The 18,090-nt window shown below is 40.2% G+C and overlaps 1 protein-coding gene across 1 annotated transcript; it reads left to right on the plus strand.

Annotated features, from left to right (window-relative positions):
- Nucleotides 1-5,561: 5,561 nt before the first annotated feature.
- LOC120404890 (ADP ribosylation factor like GTPase 14 effector protein) lies at nucleotides 5,562-16,606 on the plus strand. The gene is made up of 4 exons (XM_039537952.1): nucleotides 5,562-5,697; nucleotides 9,834-10,342; nucleotides 12,592-12,722; nucleotides 13,742-16,606. The coding sequence occupies exons 2-4, from the start codon at nucleotides 9,920-9,922 to the stop codon at nucleotides 13,968-13,970; spliced, it is 783 nt and encodes a 260-aa protein (XP_039393886.1). The 5' UTR covers nucleotides 5,562-5,697; nucleotides 9,834-9,919; the 3' UTR covers nucleotides 13,971-16,606.
- Nucleotides 16,607-18,090: the final 1,484 nt, after the last annotated feature.

An 18,090-nucleotide genomic window follows, 5' to 3' on the forward strand; every position in this document is an offset into this window, starting at 1 on the left:
CCGCGGGGCTGAGGAGCCGGGGAGCTGGCGGCCGGGGACGCGGGGAGCCGGGCGGCTGGGGACGCGGGGAGCGGGCGGCTGGGGAACCGCGCGGCTGGGGAGCCGGGGAGCGGGCGGCTGGGGACACAGTGGGTCGGGACGCGGGAGCCGGGCGGCTGGGGACGCGGGCGGCTGGGGAACGCGCGGCTGGGGAGCCGGGAGCGGGCGGCTGGGGACACGGTGGGTCGGGGACGCGGGGAGCCGGGCGGCTGGGGACGCGGAGAGCGGGCGGCTGGGGAACCGCACGGCTGGAGAGCCGGGGAGCGGGCGGCTGGGGACACGGTGGGTCGGGGACGCGGGGAGCCGGACTCGAGATATTAGGGTTCGGCGAGATTAAAGAATCGACATAACGGATGAGAAACCCATAAGACAAAGAGGGAGTTTGGCGGTTCCACTTCTAAAACGTCGACTTAATAGGATTGGCAAGTTAACCGAGGTCGAGATAAATGGGTTCGACTGCACTATCAAATCATGTATCAAAGCATCTATTAAAGCATGTATGCTCTACTTACTTATTAACTATTATTATTATTTTATTATAGCACCACTGATGTGCATGATGCTTTGCATACATGTAGGAATACACCACCTGCATAAACATAGCTGGAATTGCATAGCATCTCTCAGGATCAGACCAATGGTCTCTGCCCCAAAGATATTACAATTTTAAAAGACAAAGAACAGGCAACAATTAAGACTCACAAAATATTGGGTGATCTGGAGGTGGTTTCATCACAAATAGTGATGCAGCAGATTTTCTCGAGTTTTTTTAGAATAAGTAATACTTCAATGCATGGTGGATTACTGCTAGCCTTCGGGGAAGATGTGCATTAAGGAGGTATTTAAAAGAGAACAAATTTAGGTTGTTTGCCTAAAATGGTCATAGTCTAATAATAGTGAAAGTCTTCATAATTTGAATTATATGGAATCTACAACTACATTGTTAATTTTTTTTTAAACAGCAACCCAAATGTCTGAAAAACCTACAAAAAACAAGTTTGGCATGCCCTCTTCTGGCTCTATTGCATCACTGCACCCACAGTTGGTAGCTATAGCTGAACATGCTGACAAACACAGCTGTGAGAAACTCCGCAGTTTCAGTTCACCTGTACATGAACTTTATTTTTCAGTTATGATTACTCTGGGTTTGCACAGCCTGAGGGTATGTTTACACTTAAAACACTACAGTGGCACAGCTGCAGCAGCTGTGCCACTACAGTGCTTCAGTATAGACACTCACTAGTGAAGGGCAAGGTTCTTTCCTGTAGTTAATATCCTTGTGTGGCAGTAACTAGGTTCACCTAATGCTGCCTACACTGGGGGTTAGAGTGGCATAGTGACATCTCTCAGGGGTGTGGATTTTTTCATACTTTTGAGAAACGTAACTACGCTGCTATATGTTCCAAGTGTAGACCAGTCCTGAGTTTCACTTTGGGATTTGGCTTCATTTTAAAATTTTAGACAATTTCTGTGCACTATGAGCCAAATTCTGTCCTCACATAGACACATGGGGCTTCCAGTGCCCTCAGTGCAGTATAGCATGTGTAACTGAGAGCATGTCTACAGTGACACAGCAGCAGCTATGCTGCTTTAGCGCTATAGTGTAGACACTACAGAGATGGAAGAGGTTTTCTGTAGCTGTAGTAAATCCATTCCCTCGAGAGGTAGTAGCTAGGTCCAGTGATCCAGCAATGTCTACACCAGTGCTTAGGTCAGCTTAACTACATATTCAGGAGTGTGGATTTTGCACACTTCTGAGCAACGCAGCTAGCTCAACCTGTTTTACATGTAGACCAGGCCTGAAAGTGGAATTCATATCACATTTGACCATTTAGCTTTCACAAAAAAAATCTGTGTATGGCTTTGGTTGCAGAAAGAACTAGAAGATCCAATGAGAAAGACACACTTTTGAGCCACACAGAGCTCTTCTTCAGGTCTGTGTGGCTTGAAAGCCTGTCTCCCTCACCAACAGAAGTCAGTCCAATAAAAGATATTATCTCACCCACCTTGTCTCTCTAGTATCCTGGGACCGACAAAACTACTACACTATACATAAAAGATCCAGTGTCTGTCAAACATGTAGTTTTTAATGCATACTGATTGTGATGCTGGCAGACCAGGTGTTAGCTCATTCCAGAGCGCTAGGCCAATTCACTTGTGTATTAGTATAGATCAAAGTGATTGTTAAATATATGTGTGTATTTGGTGTTTAAACTTCATGAAAACTAGTGGGATGTTACTTGCATTGTTTTCACTTATTTGTATCCTGTTATAATGTTGTAGCAAACATTTAAATTGTGCATAACCCCGTAACTAAATAACCCATCAAACAAGAAAGAAGTCTTGTGGAATGCAAATTAAGAACTTTAAGAAAAAAATGCTAATTTCAAAGCAAGTGGTCATTGTGTGTGATGATCAGAGGTCAGAGACTCAAAATGCATTCCTTACTTTCCATCATCAAAGGAAAAGCCTACGTGGGTACTGACACAGTCAGCTTATTTTCTGTGAGAAGCTGTAAATATGGATTCCAGGAAAGATCTTGCATCTCTGGACTGTGGACACTTACAGGGAAGCATAGCAGATGCAAGGCAGAAATTCCCAGAGACAATCTGAGTACCCTGAAAAGACTTTTGGGAACTGGTAGTTTATATCACTGCCACCATTTGGAATTACAAATTGTGACCGACCTGTGCATATATTTTACCTGCTTTAACCTCTCAAAAACTCTCATTTCCCGTTTTTAGCTAATAGAACTTTAGTTAACTTTAGGCTTGGCTACCAGCGTTGTCTTTGGTGTAAGATCTAGAGTACCAATTGATCTGGGGTAAGTTACTGGTCTCTTGAAACTGGGAGCAACCCGATGTGATGTGATTTTTGGTATAAGTGACCATTTTATCACAAAGTCCAGTTTGTCTGGGTGGCAAGATAGACTGGAGAGTCTAAAGGGGATTTCTATGACTCATGGTAAGACTGGTATAATGATCCAGGAGTTCACGTTTGTCACTGGCTTAGTGCAATCTAATTATAGAACACAGCACCTGTTTGCAGTGTCTGCCCTGTTTTCTTACAGTCTTCCCTGAGCTTTGCACTCCAGACAGTGTGAGTGACACCTATGTATGTAAGTGGGTCTCTGCTTAGGTGTTTTGGGGCCAGATACTTCAGACTTTACTTAAGATTTACATGTGCAAAACTCCCACAGAAGTCACCAGGACAAAGCCTGAAGTCTTTTTATAATTTGTATCTGGTAATTATTCAGGCAAAACTCCCACTGAAAGGAGTAAAATGCAGAAAAACCCGCATAAAGAGTTAACTATTGGCCAGGCTATTTTACATTTTGTATTATAGAGTTAATCATTTTGCCTGAGCTAGTCACAAGGATGGCAATACACCTCTACCTCGATATAACTCTGTCCTCGAACTTGATTTGATCCATGGGAGCATGCAGGCCCCCTCCCCCCCGCCCCGCGAGCACTGCTTTACTGCGTTATATCCGAATTCATGTTATAGCGGGTGGCTTTATAATGGGGTAGAGGTGTATTTTGCTTTTTGTGTCTCCGATGTGGTTTGTTTCCACTGATAGGCCAGTATGGGATACCTAATCCTATCTTTATTTGACATGGCACAGATAGGCATACAGTTGTAACCATAATGAAGAATAAACCCTCTTCAAATTAGCCTAATTTGTTGATTCAAGAGCTTAACTGGCTTAAACTGGAGTGCAATTACTATAAGCTTCCTGATTAAAAATGCATGTTTAGTCCATTTTTAATTTCTTTTTAATACAATCTACCACCACAAACATGAAGGTGGAGTTTAAAATTTCACAGGAAGACCCACACTTTGACCAATCCCAGTACTACTATCTGATTATAATTCAAACAGTCTGGTGTCAGCACCTCAGCTGTTTAACTTGTCACATCATTCAGGACTTAACCCTGCAGAAATAAAAGCTGAGTTTGACCCTAAATCTATCTTGAAAGATCCCTTTTCACAGATCTCTCCAAATGCAATCAACAGCCACCAACAAAACAGCAACAACTACTTAAAAGATTTGAATGGTCTCTACTGCAACTTCCTATTTCCATAAGACAAAGTTACAGCATTCCAGTGTTATAATGTTTATTTCATGACAGTGTATGAACACATTGCATTGATTCCCCAAAATGTTTCATAACTCTTTGTAATTGTGCCAGAAGCCAACCACCCCACACTCAGAATGACTGAAGGGGAAAAGGAAAAGCTGGCAACTAGAACTGTGCAAAATTGTAAATATGAAACAAGTGAAACTTGTATGGCTTCATTATACAGTGGGTCAAAAACTTTCCAAAGGAGCATTTTTCCATTGGAAAAAATCTCAGTGGGAACTGTGACTGTGACTCAGTGTTGCTATTGGGGGAGAGGGAGAATCTGAATGAAGCATTTTGATAAGGCTAAAACAGTCTGGGAAACAGACAATATACTTATACTTTGCTGTGGAGACAAACAGAGACACAAAGTGGGTGAGGTAACAACAATGAAAGATCACAGTATCATAAGGTCATGATTTTGTGCCAGGGGCTGCTCATTTTGAAACATGGTGGAGTGACCTTATTGGAATGGAATTTTTGTTTAATTTCAAAATGCCTCTTTACAAGTTTATTTTCGATATTTTACTCATTTTTATTTTTCATATACAGCTTGGGGTAAATGTTATATAAATGTTGGACTCTTCAGATTTGGAACCAAAAATGTGTCAGAAGGGTGGAATTCCTTTAAAACAGAAATATCAACTTTCGACCAGCTCTTAGAGCATTGGTCTGTGGGGTGGATGCTGCCCTGGGGTTTCTGAGCCTCACCCTTATCATTTGCTACCTCTACATCTCTTGTTCTCGTGTCACACTGGAGCAGTAAGAAGAGTGGGTCAGGTCAGGTCCCAGCTCTGGGCTGGGCACTATTGTTGCAGCCTGGCTGTAGCTCCGCGCTGCTGCACGGGATGCCAGAGGAAAGCTTCAGGATGCCAGCCAGGCTCGAATGCCCCGATCAGCCACTGAGCCACACGCTTCCTGCGCCACCCCGGGCAGGCCCCGACGCCCTCAGTGCCGGCCTGGCAGAGCTCCGGGGCGGGCCGCGGGCCGGCACAAGCCCGCGGGAGGGCAGACGAGCGCCGCAGCTTCCGCCGAACGGTTCTGCTCTCCTGGGCGGTTGCCAAGGCAGCCCGGGCCTCCGCCTGGGAACTGGGGCCAGCAGCCGCCCATCCCCCACGCGGCCCGGCAGCCACGAGCCCCCGAACGGTCTCGCCAGCAGGGCCCCTCGCGCTGGGTTCTGGCGGCAGGGCAGGACTCGCCTCCGAATCCCTGTCGGAGGACGGCAGCCCGAGCCCCGCCCCCTCAGGGCCCGCGCGCCCGGCCAGACTCGCCGCGAAAGCAAGCAACGCGCAGGCGCAGCCTCGTTTCACTTGCGCGGGAGCTTAGTCACGTGGGCGTCGCCACTCGCCTCTCTCTGGGGGCGGCGCGTGGCGCACTAAGCGGCAGCGACTCTCTAGCCTTCCCGGCGGCCTCGGGACTCTGTGGTGCGCGGCGAGGTTTAATGGCGGCCCCTAGTACCGCGGCTCTGGTGGGGGGCACTCGGGAGTCGGGTTCCGGGGTGGCGGCACAAGGGCGGAAGAAAGCCTACGGCAAGGTACGGGGCGGAGGGGTTGGTGGCAGGCGCGCGGGATGGGGGAGTCGGAGCCGGGGGGGGCCCAGTGTGGCTGCCCTTAGCTGCGTCTGCACCCGGGCTAGGTGGCGTGGCTGCACTCGGGGCGGCGGCGGCGGGGGGGGGGAGAGATTTCTTCATAGCCCTGAGCTCCGTAGCTGGGTCGATCTGAGTTTCCAGGGTAGACCAGGCCTCAGTGTCTGCACCGCTCCGTTCTGCAGGAGGCTGCGCGTTGGTGTATTTCCTTTTCTTTTAAATGTACTTGCTATTAACTTTGATCTCTTGGTCTTGTATTATGGAATTGCCTACAATGTACATCTCTGTCACCAGCAGTGCTTGTGTGAGTTTGTCTCTAATAAACCTTGCTTTGCTCCAAGTTTTGTCTCTGTATGCGGTTTACTCTAAAATCACTGATTTTCCCCAACCCTGTATCTAAGCGATTAAATACGAGTCAAATGCAATATAAAGCCGACGTTGGGAGTACAGTACTGTGGTACGTTTAGGTAGATAACTGAAAGCTCCAGCTTAAGTAGCATTTGCCAAAAGTAGTGGTTGATGTTGTCTCAAAACTAAAGTGCATAAAACTTCAAACATCTAATAAAGCTGGCTATAACTAGTACCACTGTTTGGATATATATGAGCAACATGCTCTTCTGTAAATAAAAAGCAGCAATTTGACATGCCTGGTCTCTGTCCAATTGGGAATGGAGCAACCTGAAGTTGCAACTTCTGGCTGTTCTCCTATTTTCTCCTCATAACAGTCCTATCAGTCTAGTTTTATTTCATTTCTTGCCACCTTTGCTTCAGTTTTCAGCACTTGTTCCCTGCTTTCCCACTGCACTACTCCTTCAAGTGTTCTTGGCTTGGCTTACACAAGTGCTTCATTGTGCCTTGAGCCTCTTCATCACACATCACTTTGATCTGTTTCAGTTTGCACTGTGAAATCCTGGAGATGTGAATACAAGCTATTTAAAAAAAAAATCTCTGCTATTATTCTGTGAAATTTTGTTCTGTTCCATTTTTGCACTATTCTAGATTAAAAAGAACTGTACATACTACTTTTTTCCAATTTGGAAATCCATCGGTTTCTACGTGTATGCCAACGATTCACACATAAATCAAAGAAATGAGACCTAAACTTATTGTCCTTATTTTGTATTCTTGTTGAATGCAAAGTTTATAGGACAATAAGTTTAGTTCTCATTCCTTTAATTTATATGTGAATCGTTGGCATACACATAGAATGCCACATAGAATTCTTGTTGAATGCACCATTGTGTCCCATTTAAAAGGTGCTTTCTCAAAGCAGAGCACAGTTGGAGCTTCAGGTAGCAGAATCCTCCATTAGTGCGGGTGCCTGCCAAGAATAGCAATTTGAAAACTGGATGGAAGTTGCATTTTAAGGAAAATAGATGCAGGTGAACAGCAAATACTCTTATAGTATTAATCTACTTTATTTCAAATTCAGCTTTCAAGTATTCAATTTGTGAATGCATCTGCAAAATTGGAAACCTGTTTAATTATATATTGGCTGTGTAATATGTGCTTTTTTAAATGTAGCAGGAGCAGGAATCATTCAGGAATACACACATAGTGAAGGATAAAACAAACAAAAGCTTTTTTTTTTCTTTAGCACATAGTCAAATCTAGACTACCCGTATGCAGCTTACACCACTTCCAGAATCATTTGTTGTTTATTAAATTTAACCCAAAACAGATTTTTGATAAAGGCCATAGAACTAAATGTTTTATATTTTATGTAAATATTTGGTTTTATGGTTGTTCTGATTCACTCTAAAATTTAATCTGTAAAGTGTAAGATTAAAATTTCCAAAATAATTGCTAGACAAGTATTCTTATAAGTGAGGTCATTAGCAAAATAAAGCTCAAAAAAGATTGGAAATCTTAACATAATTAAGAAAATGATCAGTGCAGCATGTACTAAAGTAAACCCTGACAAGTATCTGAGTTGTTATATTCTCAGCTGATGAGTTCTGAAAACAAAAAGTCAACAATTTACATACCAGCCATAAGACTTACAGCTTTAAAGGCACACTGTCAAAGATCAGTTCTGTCTGGGGAAGAAATCACTTTCTGTTGCTCAAAGTAAACAGTAAAATTCTAACAATTCAAAAATATTGGCAGGGAAAGTATTATCTAGTTTGTTTACTTTGTTCACTTGATAGTTCGTCCTTTATAGCCAGTTTTGTTGTTTTGCCTAATGTAGTCAGTCATTTTGGTCAGTTTCTGTGGCTCTCTTAAAAAACAAGGGAGGGGAGAAAAATATGTTAAATAAGAGCTTTGAAAAATTTTATTCCAAATTTTTAAGTCCCCATTGGTTTCCAAATTTTAGGTAATTGTAGAAACAGAGGGTAACTTCATGCATTTCAGTCATGCAGCCCTTAGGAGCTCTTCAGGGCCAGAGCATCAATCAGTTCTCACATAGTTAACCTGACTTTTCAGATAACCAAGAATTTTGGTTCAGCAGAGTTTAGATAATCTATGTTTGACTGTAAATACATTCCTTTAAATTGAGGGCTGCAGCCTGAAATCAGTTAAGCAAATAGCCAATGCATTTCAAATATAGCCAACAAAACAAACTTGCTGCTCTTAAAATGAAAACCACATATATTTCTCAACCACTTGAGTAGTGTCAAGATTTTTTTTTTTCTGTTGCCATAGCATTGAATGCTTTTGCTGAGGGTTCTGGTATGTCTCATGGAATTTTTTTAAAATTCAGAAAATTAACAGAGCATTGCTTAATCGCAAAGCAATAATACACAAACCAAGGCACAAAAATGTTCAGGAATAATAAATATAGTAAAAACTGTTATTCTGTAGTATGCTTACTTCTGTCTTCAAACTGCTATAGAATTGTGCACTGGAAACTGGTTTGATGCTCACTGAAAATAGTGCCCTAGAAAGCCATTTGGTTTTGGATTTTTACTTTTAGAAACAACTATCTCATGCAAGACACCTGTGAACTGTGTCTGCAGTGAATAAATGGTAACATTCTGATGTGTTCCTCATTTATTCATATTTATATTTTAACTGTGTAACTAAGTTTTGAATATACATTTTGAACATATAGGTAACATTGGTGTTAGGTTTAGGAAAACTCTGAAGCATTACAATCAAGGGGATTTCTGCTGCAAAAATGCTGCATGCAATTGATTTTCATGGTCTCTGTTTTTAAAAGATATATTATCTAGTCATTGTCCTGTGTCAAGAAACCTTTCTAACCTTTAGATACTTACATAAGCTGCTAGCATCATTTTTATATTGGTTAGGGTCTGAAACACTTTTTTTCATTAAATATTAGTTTTTATTGTTGCTAGAATATTACATTTTGTGTGCTGAGTATCTTGCTTTTATCTTGTTGGAAGCAGTAACTCAAGTAGTTCCAAAATACCTTTTTCCAGTGTACAGCTGGCTTTTGATATATCTATAAATAAAAGATTGATAGTACTGTCTTCATATTTAGCAAAATATGTACACTTGTTAATGTTTCCCAATTTATATATTTGCCTAATCCTTTATTTAAAAAAAAATCATTTGTTTGAATTTATATCTCCAAGTTAAGTTTATGTTCTTAGTTCAAGATTACTTGTGAGTGGGCTTGGCATTTTGAAAAGCAAGTTAACTCAATATGAATGCTTCTTAACCCTTTGGCTTCAAGCACATGCAACTTGCACCATTGTGTTGCCCTAGAAAATCTCACAAAGCTTTTATTAAACATTTTTACACTTTTAAGGGCTAATGTTGGGCTTGCATCTAGCTTCAATGTGCGTATCTTACCAAACGACAGTGTATCTAAGAGAGTACACTTGGAATTTGTACTTTTCCATAGATGAGTTTAGATATTTAAAGTAGGTCAACATTTACCATAAAGGTGAATACAAGCCTCCCCCGTTCCTGAAAGGAATATAAATATATACTATAGCTTAATTTCTGAATAAAATCCAACATATCCTCAGCCTTATCAAGTATAATAAAGGAAATAGAACACTAATATTTCTTAAAACTTAATTTTAGGGTTTTTTAACACTTGAACCTAGTCTCTCAAGCTCACAGATAAAGGTTTGCAGCACAAATCTGATTGATTTTAATGCTTTCTCCAGGGTGATCCTCATAGAAACTACTAAAGACTACAAAGAATTGATTCTAGGCAAAGTAACAGTGAAATAGATTATACTGATCAAGTAACATGGATCCATGTTCAGTTGGAATTCAGCTCCATACTGCTAATGAATGTCATAAGATATACTATACCCGTCACGCTGGCTTCAAGACTAAGCAAGATCTATCTTCATCCGATCTGCTACTACTTCAGCTTAGGACTGGAATGACTCTTTCTGAGAACAATACAATCTGCTTCCATCATGCAAAAATTTACATTGACAGATTTGAAGATCTGCAAAAATCATGTTGTGACCCATTTAACATACACAGGAAAGTATCAAAGAAAAACTTGCGTGCAATCGACTTAGATGATGCAGCTTTTCTAAGTGCCAAGTTTGGAAGACAGTTTGTACCTGGTTGGAAGCTTTGTCCAAAGTGTACACAGATAATCAATGGAAGTGTGGATGTTGACACTGAAGATCGCCAAAGAAGGAAACTTGATTCAGACGTATGTATATGGGTCGATTTTTCACCCCTCTAACCTCTACAAGCTAATGGGGTGGGGCTTGATTTGAGTCCTACATAAAGAAAGCTCTTAACTTGTTTCCTTAAAATGTGAAAGTGTTAGTTTTTTTAATGTACAAGAGATAATATTTATAAACCTTCTTTTAATGGGTATGTGCTTTAAAGGGAGATCATCAGTCTCTTTTGGTTTTTATACTAACTTTTTTTTTAAAAATCTACTTTGTCTTGACATTTTAGGGGAAAAAAAGGGAGGGGGTTTCTGCTCCCCCATAAATGTGTGTAAAGGTCTCTTCTTGGGCTACTAGCTAACACATTCTAACACGTTACTAAAATCTAATGTAGACAAGGCTGGATGTACTTTTGATGTGTTAAACTGATCCTGTTAAAAGATCACACTTTTCCTGGGATTTTAATGCCGCTAGCTTAGCGTGTGATAAAGTGTTCACTGCCTGTCTACAGTAGATATTTAGAACATGTTAGCTAACCTGTTCTAACATGCTTGAAAGTCCTAGTCTAGACTCAGATATGTCTACATTGGCAAGTGAAAGATGCAACTTTTGTCATTGAGATGTTAAAAAAAAAAAAAAAAACACCTCCCAAAAGACACAAGTTTTGTCGACGAGAAGTGCCAGTGTGAACAGCTTTTGTTGGGAGTAGAGCTGACAAACTGCGGCTACACTGTGCACCTTTTAGTTGCACGGCTATAGCGGCACAGCTGTGTCACTAAAAGCTGCGTAGTGTAGACATAGCCTAAATCATAGTGCTGCTAAATGTACAAAAAAAATTTACAAACTGAACAATGCTGGCTTTTCTGTCATACTAAAGTATTATCTAATCCAGCAGTTCTCAAACTTCATTGCACCGTGACCCCCTTCTGACAACAAAAATTACTACACGACCCCAGGAGAGGACCGAAGACCGAGCCCTGCCACCAGGGGCGGGGCCAAAGCTGAAGCCCAATGGCTTCTGCCCTGGGCGGGGGGCATGTAACCTTAGCTCTGGGCAGTGGGGCTTGGGCTTGGGCTTCAGACTTCCTGGGGCCCAGGGCCAACACCAGCCTTGGCAACCCCATTCAGATGGGGGCATGACACACTTTGGGGTCTTGACTCACAGTTTGAAAACCCCTGGTTAATCAAACAAAATCTGAATGATACATTAATTGCAGACTTTTTCAGAAGTATTGCATACTGTACAGAAATAATTCTTACCACAAAAAATTGGCTGGAATTGTTTATGGTGGACTGAGTCTGTGTTGTGGGTTCAGTCCTACAAGGTACTGTACTAAATTTGGCATATTTGTGCTGCTGAACTTGACAAAATGACTTATTGTGTTATTTGTCTAGAAGGTAAACAAGACAAACTCATTGGTAGGGATGAATCCTCCCTTTATGTACATACGTTATTTCAGAAATATGGCACAAAGCTTATTTTTATTAGTTTTATTGTATATCATCAATGTCCAATAGACTTGGTTTAGGAATTTCTGCATTTTGACTTGTCATTATCTGAGGCGCTATCCAGAACACGTCCGATTTCTTTTTATTATAAAAATTCTCATCAAAAGTTTAGTGGCATTATGGGACAGTTTTTCAAATTCTACTACTCAGCCGATGTAAATGTGTTTAATATTTAAAATTACAAGCCATTTTCCTGTACATATTAACTCCTTTGGAGAGAATTATTTCTTGATCCAGCGATGTGAAGAAATGGAGATGGAAATTGTTTTCTCTTATGTATTCAGAGGTTATAAGAGAAGAAATGGAAAACAAAGGACTTAATGGGAATAAAACCAGTATGTTAATTTACCATTTTGAGTTGCAGATTATGCTTCTAAGAGAAGATAGCCTTTGAAATTTAGAATCAGCTGCCCATGTAGCTATAGAGCATTCCCAAAAACTATATTTTAACAACACATCAGAGCCTTATTAGGAAAGGGATAAAGGTCAGAGTGAGTGAGAACCAGAAAATAAGAACCCTTACAATTATTAAAATAAGGCTTTTATATTACTATTTATTCATATAACTTGCATCACTAAGGGTGGTACGGTTACCTCGTGTAATTGTCTTCTTTTAAGATTCAGATTCTCCTCTGCTGATAGATGCAGCACTTGGCCTCAGCTTTGTGCTTAACAATTTACTTGAGGCTTCACAACATCCCAGCTTGATTGTCAACTCTCCTATGGATTTGGTTTGGTATTAATATTTAAAATGAAAATTTCTATCTTTGTTCAGGGGCGAACAGCTAAAGCTTTGAAGTCCTTGCAGTTTGCTAATCCAGGACGACAGACTGAATTTGCTCCAGAAAGCAGTAAAAGGGAAAAGAGAAGGCTACAAACAAAAAGCACGTCGGTTAATTCGGACAGGTGGGCTGTTTACTATGTTAGTTCATGTTTAAAATTTGGGATGTTTGGATTCTCTCTCTCTCTCTTTTTCTTTTTTAAAGCTTGGAGGAGTGATGACAAAACTAAGCCTTTATTATATAGCCCAATCTCATTTTTGAGGTAACCTATTAATTTTGTTTCAATGTATAGAATATTACAATAAAATATTTTGTCAAACCAGAATGGAATAAAATATTAGTTAAAACGTAGCAATGCTAACTGACTGAATTTAGACATAGCAACTAATTCCATGTATTATGCAAAGTAAAGTGTGACGGTAGGCAAAACAAACTAAGCCAAATAATGCAGGTCTTATGAGAGGGAAATATTCATGCGACTAATCACCTTTCATTGTACTAAATTCGATATAGTTCCTGTCACACTTCTAAGGCATAAAAAAGCGATATATAAATAAATAAAAATCTTCCAAGTTGGAAAAGGGTTATCCATAATTTTGGGCAAGACCCCACAACTTCAGCTTTTTTTAATGTGGTTTTCCCACACGTACCCCTGGCTTTTTTTGTTTTCGCTTTTTGGATTGACTAGAATTAACTAGGACATAAGCTCTGAGTAAAGTGTAAAAGGAATATTTCCTCAGCTGTCAAAAGTACATTGTATATTGTTGGGTACAGTCTCTTGAAATGCAGCTCTACCTCTTGCAAAAGATTATTGTGTATTCGTAAACTGAATTGCAAGTGGCTTAATATGGAATGATGGTAAGGAAGAGATTGAGAACCTTCTTGTTAACAACCTCTGCTCAAAAGAGCTACAAAAATTGTGGCTCCAGTTTTCAGAGGTCAGATTTTAATGTATGTCGTTGACAATAAGCAGTGAAGTATGTGTAATTTTTAGAATGGCTTGGTGTTAAACCTTTCAGCACAAGAAAATTGCGGACAAAGTTTAATTCCTCTCTTCGTCCATTGCTAACTATTTGTAATTAAGTAAACTGGAAGGTCTTCTGTTATGAATTCTGCAAGTAACAACTGTTTTTCATTATACAGGCAAGTAATCCCAGCAAAGAGTAAAGTCTATGATAGCCAGGGACTTCTGCTTTATAGTGGGATGGACCTCTGTGACTGTCTTGATGAAGATTGCCTGGGATGCTTCTATGCTTGTCCCAAGTGTGGTTCCAACAAATGTGGAGCTGAATGCCGCTGTGATCGCAAGTGGTTATATGAACAAATTGAGATAGAAGGAGGAGAAATTATTCGCAATAAGCATGTGGGTTAATTTATAAGTTTTTGTGTTGCATTCCAATACAGAATTTGATGGTCCAATGAAAATCAATGGAACCTATCATAACGCACATGAACAGTCTGTTTAGACTTACAAATTCATTGTTTGATATGGTTTTAGAAAGGTTGTTACTCATACTAATTGTGTATTGTCACACTTCATTCCACCTTGTACTCATCCATACAAACCAGCAAAAAAGGCTGGAACAATGCAGGTGCTTGACTGTTCAGTGAGAGTTTGAAACTGAGTGGCTGGTTAAGTGCTAAAAGAAATTTGGGATTAGCTGCTGCATATGCCCTGCTCTGTAGAGAGGGCTCTTTCTCCATGCCTCTCTCCTTTCTCCCTCTCCCCTTGAAGACTTGGTGTTCATGTTTTTTTTTACTATCTTTTAAAAATAAATGTAGTCTCTTTAAGTTTAAAATGTAAGCAGTGGCAATCATGACCAGTATTAGCAGGTGTATAACAAATACTAAATGCTGTATTTTCTAAAATGAGTCTTGGGACTGTTATAACATAGTTAAACATCTAACAATATAGGGGCTAAATCACCATGTTCATTGCACTGGTTTGCTATAAATATACTTTTAAAATATAAATAAGCTCTGTCCTAGTTATTTTAACAGTATTTAGCACTTAGGGGGTGCTCTCTCACAGATAGCAGTTGAAGTTTCTGCTAGTTGCACCATTGTAAAAGAACTAATATTTCAGGATAGGGAAAATCCTGACTTTAACACCAAAGTTATAAAGACTGTCAGCACTACTTGTACAAACCCATTGTTTTGGAGCTTGATAACTGGTATGTGTGCTTACAAAAAAAACAACCTTTCCTGAATGAAATTTGGCACGTACTGTGTCTATTCAGTTTTGAAATAAAACTCAATAACCAACTGATTCCTAATGACAGGAGCACAGTTATGGAGGCAGGATTCAGCAACACATTGTTTAAACAGATCTTTCCCAGGTAACCTAGCTGTGGTTTGTCTTCTGTTTTTTGTTTGTGGTGGTCGTTGGGATGGGAAAAGGGTGCCTTTCTTTTGAAGATACCTTAGTATTACAGTACATTTGCGAAAAATATTTAAACAATCACAGATTCTTGCTAAATAGATGAAATAAAGTGGCTTAGAATCATAGGCCTAGTCTACACTGGGGGGGTGGAATCGATCTAAGTTACACGACTTCAGCTACGTGAATAACATAACTGAAGTCGACGTACTTAGATCTACTTACCATGGTGTCTTCACTGTGGTATGTCGACTGCTGACGCTCCCCCGTCGACTCCGCCTGTAACTCTCGCTCCGGTGGAGTACCGGAGTCGACAGGAGAGTGCTCGGCGGTCAATTTATTGTGGCTTCACTAGAGGTGATAAATCGACCCCTGCTGGATCGATCACTCCAGAGGTAAGTGTAGACATCCCCATACAATGCTCTTACAGCCCCTAACTCCCTGTCCCCAGCCAGGATACTGGGTATGGCCAGTTGCTGATGCTGCCCCTTGAAACTATGGATAGCTGACAAAATGTAGAACAACCTGAACGCTGCTCACTTACACTGGGCACTGGATCAGCAGTGGACAAGAGCAAAGCCATCTTGCAACCCACTTCCTAAACTGAACTGGGTGAGCAAAAGCTGAATCTGGCATATTTTACGTTTATGGCCATGTGCATGTGTGGCATCTGGATTGTAGTGATTTCCATAACATTTATCACAAGCCTATGATGGAATTGCTTCTCACTGTTTCGCTTCTCTCTTCAGCTACTACAGGGGATCATAGCATAAAGAAACTACTTTGTGATATATTTCTGTAACCATCTGCCAGATTAAATATCTAGTTTTACACACACACATTTTTTCATGTTCTTTGGAATTGTCACTGCATTGACATAATTTGTTGTTCTGCTTTACTATAAAGTCTTCCTTGGGTTCTAAATAGACTTGTAGTTAATTCTGTAGTAAACAAAAGTTCAACGTGGCTAATCCACGGTAGAGTGAACTGCATATTTTAATGGCTTTTTTAGGTAAAGGTTTACACATGCAGCTGAAATAGTCCAAATGTCTTTCCTCTGTTGTTTATAGACTAAAAATAGTCAAACTGCTGTGCAAATCAATTGATTTTAAATAATTTCAACCAAAGACTAACTTTATTATATCTAGCTTCAGACAGAATAAAGATTTCACATCTGAGTTTTACAAAACTCCTGGAAATAAATTTTTATAGTAGAAATGCTAATAAATTCTTAACAAGTAAAACCTAGCAGCTGTACAGTTGAACATAGCTTTGTTTTTGAATAAGAGAAACATAGAAACATAGTCTTACTGTGGCTTCAGACTTATTTTGTCAGACTTTCGGACTATTTTGCATAAATTTTCCTCAAGGATGCCATGTAACTATTGCCGTTTGAATTGCCCCCCCAATAACAGTCCAGGAGGCTGTGGCTGCGTTTGAGAAACGCTGGTGTAGTATAGGTATTTTCATTTCTAGTAAATGATGTGAAACTCAGGAGGTTTGTAGCTGTAGAACTAAGATTTCAGATTTCTGGTTAGTTGTATGTAAAATTACTGTTGCTAACTTCATGGGGTTATGCTGACATCTGCTGGTACTCATGAAATATTAAACTCCAAATCAGACTCGTACTGAATTTTAATCTGCTTACTTTTAAGAAAATGTTGGACGTTCTTTTCTTTTATCATTGGATTTTTGCTTCATTCAGTACTAACTGTGAAATAATTCACTGAAATGGAATGTAAAAAATCTCTTCACATTCTAAGTTCTGGTAGGTTTCAGAGTAGCAGGTGTATTACTCTGTATCCGTAAAAAGAACAGGAATACTTTGTGGCACCTTACAACATTAAAACACAATCTGACTCGTTACGCTATCAGCTTCATAAGAAGTCTTGTAATTTTTCATAATCAAATGCAAATAAATTACAGTAACTTTTAACTTGGTCAAATGTACTTAGTCTTTCCGCTTACTACTTCAATAGTAATGTTATATACATTTTTGAAGTTAAATGAAGAGTTAAAAATTGTCTTCAGTTACCATGCAAGTAAAAATAATGTTGCTGCTGTTAGTCTAACAATTCACTGGAAACACTGGGTACTTTGAGTGGTTGCTTTAGATAGGAGTGCCTAACTGAAGGCTGTCCTTAGTGCAGGTTTCACTGTAACAAGAGCAGAGGAACTCTTATTTTGCTCAGAACTCTGTGCAAATACCAAATTTGCTGTTCCTTCTAGGAAGTGGTCTCAAGGGATTTTGTTTCTCTACTCAGTTTCATTCCTATCCTATTAAAGTCTAAAGATTATATACTGTGTGATCATGAAGGGGCATTCTCCGATATCTCCAGCTTCATAAGTCAGAAAATAGGTGCGTGGTTACAGCATTGTTTGTGGGGTAAAGATTAAATTAAATGCTCAAAGTATAATCATAATTGAAAATGCAAGCCTTAGTCATTGATTTGCTGATCTCAAAAGATTCACAGTGGATAGTGAGTCTAATTTCTGAAAACCTGCCATATTGCCACAATATGAAGATGTGCAGACAGTTGGAAGAGAAGTGAGGACCCTGTGATTCCCATTGTATGCTGTTCTCTTGGTACTGGGGATTCCATGAGATGCACTTAAGTTCACTTTTAATTCTTCTATCGGGACTAGGGTTTGTCTTCCTTTCCTTCTTTTCTTCTCTTCCCTTCCCTTGGAAGTTTGGGGGATCTGCTGGAACTGAAGGGTAAACCTACTTGGATTGAGGTTGGAGATGAGCACATTCATACTGGCTCCTGCAGAAGAAATGCTGTCAGGGACTTCCTGTTGTGATGTTACGAAGTGCAGAGTGAGAAGGCAGGTAAGCAAATGCTGAAAGGGCCACCCTTGCTCTTTGGTCTGCCCTACTCCATGGTTGTGGAGTCCAAATGAAAGGTGTCTATTTAGATGAATAATGCTGCTGAGATGACAATTTACATTCCTTCTTCCTCCGAGGAAGAAACCATCCTTCCCCCATTTTTGCCTTACGATGTATCTGCCCAGGAGTTTTTCTTCATCAGTGATAACCTTTCCAATCAGACATTTAATAAGTAATTTCATCTCTAATTCGATACCAACCTCCTCTCTTCACAGTGCATTA

Source organism: Mauremys reevesii, linkage group 4 (assembly GCF_016161935.1).
Source record: "Mauremys reevesii isolate NIE-2019 linkage group 4, ASM1616193v1, whole genome shotgun sequence".
NCBI lineage: Eukaryota > Metazoa > Chordata > Testudines > Geoemydidae > Mauremys > Mauremys reevesii.

Coding starts and splice junctions, on each gene's coding strand:
- LOC120404890 (XM_039537952.1), top strand. CDS start 9,920: ATGGATCCATGTTCAGTTGGAATTCAGCTCCATACTGCTAATGAATGT. Junction 10,343..12,591: donor GAAGGAAACTTGATTCAGAC/GTATGTATATGG, acceptor ATCTTTGTTCAG/GGGCGAACAGCTAAAGCTTT. Junction 12,723..13,741: donor ACGTCGGTTAATTCGGACAG/GTGGGCTGTTTA, acceptor TTCATTATACAG/GCAAGTAATCCCAGCAAAGA.